An 8,214-nucleotide genomic window follows, 5' to 3' on the forward strand; every position below is an offset into this window, starting at 1 on the left:
GGTTTGTTGACAGGCAGTTTTGCCAAAAATCACTATTTTTGGTTCTAACAATGTATTTTTCACATTTATTTGCTATATTACTGCTATTTTGTTACATAAATAAATCTTATATTATTTAGCATATCTTCCATAATTATATATGCATAAATTATGCTAATTTGATGACGTCATCAGCCCAAAATCCAAGATGGCGGACCGTATGGCCAGATCAAGAATAACAAGCTAATTATCCCTTAAAATTTGTAACTACCTGGTATTGTTTCATCAAAAACCATCTAAATGAATGCATTTAGTCTATTTCCATTGCCCTTTGTGGTTATTTGTTGCAAAAAAGTATTTTTAAAAATTCAAGGTGGTGGATATAATATGGCGGAGCCCAACTCGTATCTTAGATGTGCATGACGTCATTTTATGACGCCATTTTGACGTCATTGATGTCGCTATTGGCAACGCAAGTCGTAATAAACATTATTATTCTGTTATCTGCACTTGTTGTTACATTTTTGTGGCATAACTTGAAGTTTTCTGAGAATACCCTTTTTTTATGGGTCCGGCCAATATAATCAAATTGATGACGTCATAATTACGTCATCGTACGTCAACGTAACGTCAAACGTCAAGTACTTGTCAGATATTATGTCGATATCATGTCCTGAAAATTTGGTGGTTCTTTAGCACGTCTTGTTAGAGTTATAGGACTTAGAAGTGGAGGGCCTCAAAAGCCCCACCCCCACCCCCCGGTCCAGGGATGACCAAAAAAGCCCGGTCTGAATAGGGTTAAAATGATCTACACAAAGCTATCATTGTAGGATTATACTGGAATGATTATCCACAGGGTGTGTTGCGTTTTATGCCTCTTCTGAGAATCTCCTTCTGGACTATCATATGCTAAAGAAAAGATAATTCATTTTTTTTCCTTAAAGGAGCAGACGCTGGCAGACGCAATTCACCCGACTGGAAATTGAATTGAAGAAATTGAAGACAGCCTGCATTGACTACATCCAGAAGTTCCACGGCACTCGTGGAATGACCCGAATCACTGAACCATGGTTCGGGTCTTCCTTTGGTAGCTTATCGTAAATGATCTGTGACACAAAAAGTTAATTCTGTTGTTGTTGTTTTGAGTAAAATGCTTTTGCTACCTCGCCTAAGAGTGGTTATGTCACGTTGTTTGCAATGTCAGTGTACGTATTAAGCCAGTTATGAGAAGGCTGTGGCTTTTTTTGTTCAATGGTAGGTCTTGCTCAAGGTAGAAAAGGGGGGCTACTTGGGTATGCTTTGGCTTGTCTTTACTAGATTGTGTGTATGAGATGCATATGAAAATAACAGTCAAGAAAACTCAGTCTAAGTCAGACAGGTACCTCTATTTCACTTGTGTTTCAACTACTGTTGCTGACATAGTGTGAGAAATAGTTTTGAGCAAAATCTTTTGTGATACTCTTAACGTTAGCTTACTGTATTGTCAGTGGTGTTAACCTATCGTAGATATCTCATTGACTCGCGATGAAAATAGCACGAACTATTCCTTTATTCTCCGATGACAGGTAGTGGCTGTTGCTAGCTAAGGATAGAACTTGGTTGCAAACTGCCATATCTTGACAAATGAAGAGTAAATAAAGAATTCCATAACCATGTTTCTGTGTTCCAGAATTCTTATTGACGTTTCACTATGAAATACACAAAGCACAGAAATATGGGCACATCTGCAAATGAAAACTGTTCGTGATAAATGTTTACCTTGTTTATTTGATTTTCTTAGAGTAATAAATGATTCTTGAAGGCTATGATATACTTTCAACTGATGCGACATAGATATTCTACTTATTATTGGAACAAACAGACTAGAAGCATTCTCCCCCTGAAAAAATTGAAATCTTTACCCTCTGAAACGCTACTTCCTACATTTTGACGGTCAAATTTTGCTGGCGGTCCAAGCCAAGTTTCATGAAATTTCGGTTAAAAATACACAAGGCTTTTTTGAGAGCGACTCCCTCCAACATATTGTCATCATGTCCGACACCGAAGGCGCGAGTCATCGCAATGGAGGTCCGGGGAAAATCTGTCATCGGTGTGTGTGTGTGTGCGCGCGTGTGTGTATTTGTGTGTGTGTGTGTGTGGTCTAACCCTAAAAGATTGCTGAATAAAGAGACTCTTTTTACACAACCATTGCTTTATTCACACCGACGTTTCGGTGATCGTCTGTCACCTTCTTCAGGGCAATTTTGACTGATTCACATTGTATTGCAGGACAGGTGTCGCTGCTCACAGTTCAGATGCGGTCACAAAACGTTAAGTATTTAAGTATAATATATGATTTATGCAAAAAAATTCACAATGCGGTCCCAAACGCAAAGTGTAAAACATCCATAAAAGTAATTAATTAACGGTAAAAAGATATAACAGTTCGTCTACTTCAGAATACGATTACGAGAACTTTGGACGAGCATGGATATCCCGTTCTTGTCTAAAGACTTGCCAATAGAAGGGATATATTGTTGGTGGTGCTTTGGGGATAATTGTAGGCGGAGTTGTCACTGGGGCAACTGCAGTTGTATATGCTGGCCTTTTCGCTGCCTCAGTCGCCGCAGCTACCGCGGCATTAGCAACCTGGACATTTGCTTCAGCATTGAAGCTGCTGATTCAGTAAGTATAAGTTTCTTATTGATTCCATGTCATGAATATCATAAATGTCCACGTGCACACTGATTCAATATCATGAATGGCATTTGAGAGCTCATTCCACTGTTATAAAAAATTACCTCCTCGGAACTGACGTCTGTGCCAACTCACAACGCCCCAAAATGGCCAGGATGAGTGGCTGATGAAGTCATAAGACTTGTACGGGGGGCGTTCAATAAGTAATGCACCTGACCCATTTTCAGGTTAATGAAACTTGGCACAGTTATCAGTCTTTCTCTTCATAGGAACCACCCAGAGTTATGCATTTCTCCCATTGTTTGATGCAGCTCTGGACACCATTTTTGTAGGACACCCCAGGTTGATTCTCCAACAGATGCCTCATCAATGGCAGAAGAGGGACGACCAGGTCTGGGAGCTGTTTCCACAGACTTCCGGCCATGTTTGAATTCAGGATGCCAGCGTTTTACAAGGTCATTTGATGGGGCATTATCACCATAAGTTTCTTTTATTTCATCAAAAGTCTCCTTTGGTGTGCGTCCTTTTCAATACAAAAAACCGGATCACTGCGCGACACTCAACTGGCTCCATTTTATACCTGGTCCATTTCACACCTGACTCATTTCAAACACCAGTAAATCAGAAACCACAATACGTTCAGAGCTGTTTTTTGCAACATTACTCATTACTCATTATCGAAGGCTTTTGTCAAGTCAACGAATACCGCGTATAGCCCCATGTTTTGCTCCCTGCATTTCTCCTGGATCTGGCGCATTACAAAGATCATGTCTGCCGTTCCACGATTGGCTCTAAAGCCACACTGACTCTCCGGCAAGTTTTCCTCAGCAATGGTCGGAATAAGTCTATCCAGTACAACTCTTGCCAGTATCTTCCCTGCTATTGACAGCAGTGTAACTCCCCTGTAGTTAGAACAGTCCGATTTCTCCCCTTTGTTTTTGTATAAGGAGACAATAACAGCATCGCGCAGGTCTTGTGGCACGACACCTCTTTCCCAGCATGTGGCAAACAGTCCAGTGAGCCTTTCAAGGAGTGCATCCCCACCGAGTTTGTAAACCTCTGCTGGAATTCCATCCACTCCAGGTGCCTTGTGACACTTCAGTTTTGAGATGGCTTTCTTCACCTCCTCCTGCGTTGGGGGGTTGTCCAGCTCTGTTCTCACCTCATGTTGTGGTATTTTCCGGATGGACTCATCCTCCACTCGGCGTTTGTCCCCAAAGAGGTCGCCATAGTGCTCAGTCCACCGGTGGAGGACGGCTGCTTTATCAGTGAGGAGTTTCATACCATCTGATGATCGCAAAGGAGCCTGGATCCGGTGAGTAGGTCCATAAATGGCACGCAGTGCTTCATAGAAGGCCCGAGCATTACCTGTGTCTGCAAAGTACTGTATTTTCTCCGCCATGTCGGTCCACCATTTGTTCTGCATCTCTCGTAGCTTGCGCTGAAGCGTGTTGCAAGCTTCCCTGTATGCAGCTTTGGTTGGCGGATCATCTGGTTTGGACAAAGTTCTCTGATAGCAAGAGCGCTTGGTTTGGAGGAGAGCATCAATCGAGGAGTCGTTTTCATCAAACCAGTCCCTGTTCTTTCTGGATGAGTTCCCTACTACCTCTGCAGCTGTTTCCTGGAGAACGGTTTTCAACTGCTGCCACTGGTTTTCAGGGTCCTCCGTCTGCCATTTATCCTCGTCTCTGTTCAGACGCTCACTCAACTTGTCCTGGAATTTCTCCTTCAGACCGTGCAACCTGTCTACTTGCAATCTTTTCATCTGTGGGCCTTTTCTCTTCACTGGTGGCTTGATGGAAAACCGGAGTCTGGCTCTTACCATTCTGTGATCTGTGTAGCAGTCAGCACTGGGCATGACACGTGTGTGTAGTACATCTGCTATGTCCCTCTGTCGCACCAGGATGTAGTCCAACAAGTGCCAATGTTTTGACCGTGGGTGTCTCCACGTCGTCTTAAAGCGGGCTTTCTGTTGAAACAAGGTGTTGGTGATGCTCAGTCCCCTTTCTGCACAGAGCTCTAGAAGCAGCCTCCCGTTGTCGTTGCAGTTTCCGACCCCGTGTCGTCCAAGGGCTCCTGGCCATACCTCGTGGTCCCTGCCCACTCTAGCGTTAAAGTCACCCAAAACCAGTATCTTATCTGCTTCGTTCACATTTGCCAGGAGAGATCTCAGCTCCGTGTAAAATGTTTCTTTGGTAGCAGGGTCTGCCTGGAGAGTAGGGGCATAGACGCTGATGAGTGTAACGGACTGGTTGTCCTGCAGTGGAAGCCGGAGAGACATCAGACGGTCAGAGTGCCCAACTGGAAGGTTCTGTAGTTTGTTGGCAATACTGTTCTTTATCATGAAGCCTACTCCAGACAGCCTGCGTTCGTCACGTCCTTTCCCAGACCAATATAGGGTGTAGCCCGCCCCGTGTTCTGTCAGTGAACCCTGTTCTGCGAACCGCACTTCACTAATGGCTGCAATGTCTATGTCCAGCTTAGCAAGCTCTCTGGCTACAAGAGCTGTGCGCCTCTGAGGTCTGTCACTTTCATCACTGTCCTGCATCGTGCGTACGTTCCAGCACGCAACCTTCAACATACTTGATTTCTGGACTCTTGATTTCTTCATACTTCCTTCTTTCTTACCGCTGTTATGAGATGCCCGTTGGCCACGGCGAACCAACCAGGTGTGTGTGAGACAAGCGGTTTTTAAGCCACCTTTTCTAGGCTCGTCTCCATCTGGAGCAAGCAGCGCTATCCCTGAAGAGGGCTGCTTGGTCGCTCGAGGCGCTGCCGAATGTTGCTGTTGCCTCAGTCAGCAAACAAGCGACCCATGTTCCCGAGCCGCCTACATGCAGAGTTGAAACTGCGACTCCCAGTACCATCTAGTACCTGTCGTTTCGCTCCTTCTCCATCGCTGTAGGACTTCCTTCCCGCCTGCGCTGCGTGGGTTTATAGTGAAGGTTGGTTCGCGCAGCCAGCTTCTGCTGACACCAACTCCACTCCTTAGGCTCCGCATCCTTCTACAGTGGCTCAGTAGACTGAGACGGCTGTGGCGACCTCGGAGCTGTAGGTTTTAAGGACTGTCCTTGTCCGTGTCCCCTCAACGTGGTTTAGCCCGCCTGCTGAAGCGGTGTACCGGGGTGTGGCGCTTGGAGCCAGCACGTGAGAGTTAGAGGATGAGTGAAGGCCGAGGTGTATGTCCACCCTACTGATGGTCGTTCGGGTGCAGCAGACATCAACCAAGTGACTGTCCTTCCACTCAGAGCCCCCTACACCCCGATACGGTGAGCAGAGACGGGCTTTGGAAGATCTTATCGAGGCTTGGATGTCCGCCCAAGCTCCTCACGATCCTGCAACAGCTGCATGAAGGTCAGATGGGTCAAGTGAAGCACAGTGGAGACCTGTCGGACCCGTTCCCAATCGCTAACGGAGTCAAGCAAGGATGCGTCCTTGCCCCAACTCTCTTTGCCATCTTCTTTAGTATGATGCTAAGAGAGGCCAAAGAGGACATCACAGATGGGATCTATGTCAGGTTTAGAACTGATGGAAGTGTCTTCAATCTCAAGAGACTTCTAGCCCGCACGAAGACATTGGAAGAGCTGATTCTGGACTTGCTGTTTGCAGATGATTGCGCACTTCTGGCTCACACAGAGGAAGCCCTACAATCAGTCGTCAACCACTTCGCAGCAGCATGTAAGGCTTTTGGTCTCACCATCAGCCTCAGGAAAACGGAGGTGATGTACCAGAAGCCACCACGCGGATCCTACACCCCTCCACATATATGTATCGATGGACAGTCCCTGAACGTAGCAGAGCACTTCACATACCTGGGAAGCGTCATCTCCAATGATGCTACAGTGAGCAAGGATGTGGACAGTCGTCTTGGCAAAGCCAGCAGCTCGTTCGGACGTCTTCAGAAGCGTGTCTGAAAGAACCACTCACTACAACTGTCAACAAAGATCCAGGTGTACAAAGCAGTAGTCGTAACCACACTCCTGTACGGCGCAGAGGCCTGGGTCTTGTACCGGAAGCAGGTGAAACTTCTGGAACGCTTCCACCAGCGTTGCCTGCGGTGCATCATGGGCATTACGTGGAAAGACTATGTAACGAACAACGAAGTCTTAGGGAGAGCTAATCTTCCAAGCGTAGAGACAATGCTGATGGCAAAGCAGCTACGCTGGGCTGGCCATCTGTCACGAATGGAGGACTCCAGAATGCCCAAAGCTGTCTTCTACGGAGAGCTGTGTCAGGGCAAGCGTGACAGAGGAGCGCCCAGGAAACGCTATAAGGACCAACTGAAACACCAACTCAGCTCAGCAGACATTCCAGTCAGGAAATGGGAAAGTATTGCAAAAGACAGAAAAGCCTGGAAAGCTGCATGCAAGAGAGGAGCTGAAAGCTTCGAGGCAGCTCGAAGAGAGAGAGCAGAGGAGAGGAGAAGACGAAGGAAAGCTGTGGCCGACCAGCCTCCATCTGCACAGGGCTTCATTTGCCCATCCTGCACCAGGAGGTGCGGATCGAGGATTGGACTACATAGCCACATGAGAGCGTGCAGGGGAGACCGAGGACTACCTTCCCAATGATCTTCGGACACGAAGAAGCAGCCATCACTCATTAAGATATGAATCATTACACATGCAAAATTTCATCTAAATCAGACAACTGGAAGTGGCTTAGGGGAATTACTTATTGAACGCCCCTCGTAATGTTCTGCAAAAAAAAACTTTAAAAAATGCGTTTGTCTACGTCAGCTTAGAAGTGAACTTCTATGTCTACGTCAAGAGAACTGGGAGCGTAATTGTGAATTGGTATGCGATCCATGTTGGTTAGGGGAATTTCACATTTTGCACAGCTTTGCGAGAGGCTTGCGTCGGCCAGCGATTATCGCCCAATGTCAAAGAAGACCGACTCACACTTGCTTCCTCTGCAACAAGGGAAGAAATACGATGGGAGTTGGCCGCTTGTCAATTCAACTCCTGATTTTATGTTTATGAAGATATGAAATCTGAGAAGTAGCTGGCAACCTAACTTTTTTCATCATATAATGGCATAGTTTGGTTGACGTCATTCTCTTTTTATAGATCATGAAATGAACTAGTACCCAAGATGTAACTATGAGATGCAAGTTACGTAATGTTAGTAAAAGTACTCATTGATGTCAGCAATGGAATTGATGACATCGGTCGTATTATGCAACTACCGTGTTTCTTATGCAGACAAAAATAGATTCTTTTCTGTGACAACTTTGGACGATTCATCCATACAGGGCAAGTACAAAGAGTGGGAGGAGGCGTTCGCCCTCACCGCCAGTCAGCTGGACGAGGTCTACACATACGTAGGCAACAAGACAGATGAAAACAAAAACATTCTGACTGACCTGTCAGAGTACAGCAAGCAGCTCTTGAGCAAATCGAAAAAAATGGCAAAAGCAGAAAAGATTTCGCGGTAACATTTTTAACAGCCTCCGCTTTGGGGCAATTTTCTCACTTTATATTGCCCATACGATATTCGAATTATTTTATATATTTTCATTGTCACAGGATCCAGCAGAGTGGACTTTTTTAACGCTATAAC

At 45.7% G+C, this 8,214-nt stretch overlaps 1 protein-coding gene across 1 annotated transcript; it reads right to left on the reverse strand.

The window, feature by feature from the left end:
* Nucleotides 1-3,322: 3,322 nt before the first annotated feature.
* On the reverse strand, nucleotides 3,323-5,203 carry LOC118413014. Its single transcript, XM_035816131.1, has one exon. The coding sequence runs from the start codon at nucleotides 5,201-5,203 to the stop codon at nucleotides 3,323-3,325; it is 1,881 nt and encodes a 626-aa protein (XP_035672024.1).
* Nucleotides 5,204-8,214: the final 3,011 nt, after the last annotated feature.

This window comes from Branchiostoma floridae, chromosome 4, assembly GCF_000003815.2.
Source record: "Branchiostoma floridae strain S238N-H82 chromosome 4, Bfl_VNyyK, whole genome shotgun sequence".
Lineage (NCBI taxonomy): Eukaryota > Metazoa > Chordata > Leptocardii > Amphioxiformes > Branchiostomatidae > Branchiostoma > Branchiostoma floridae.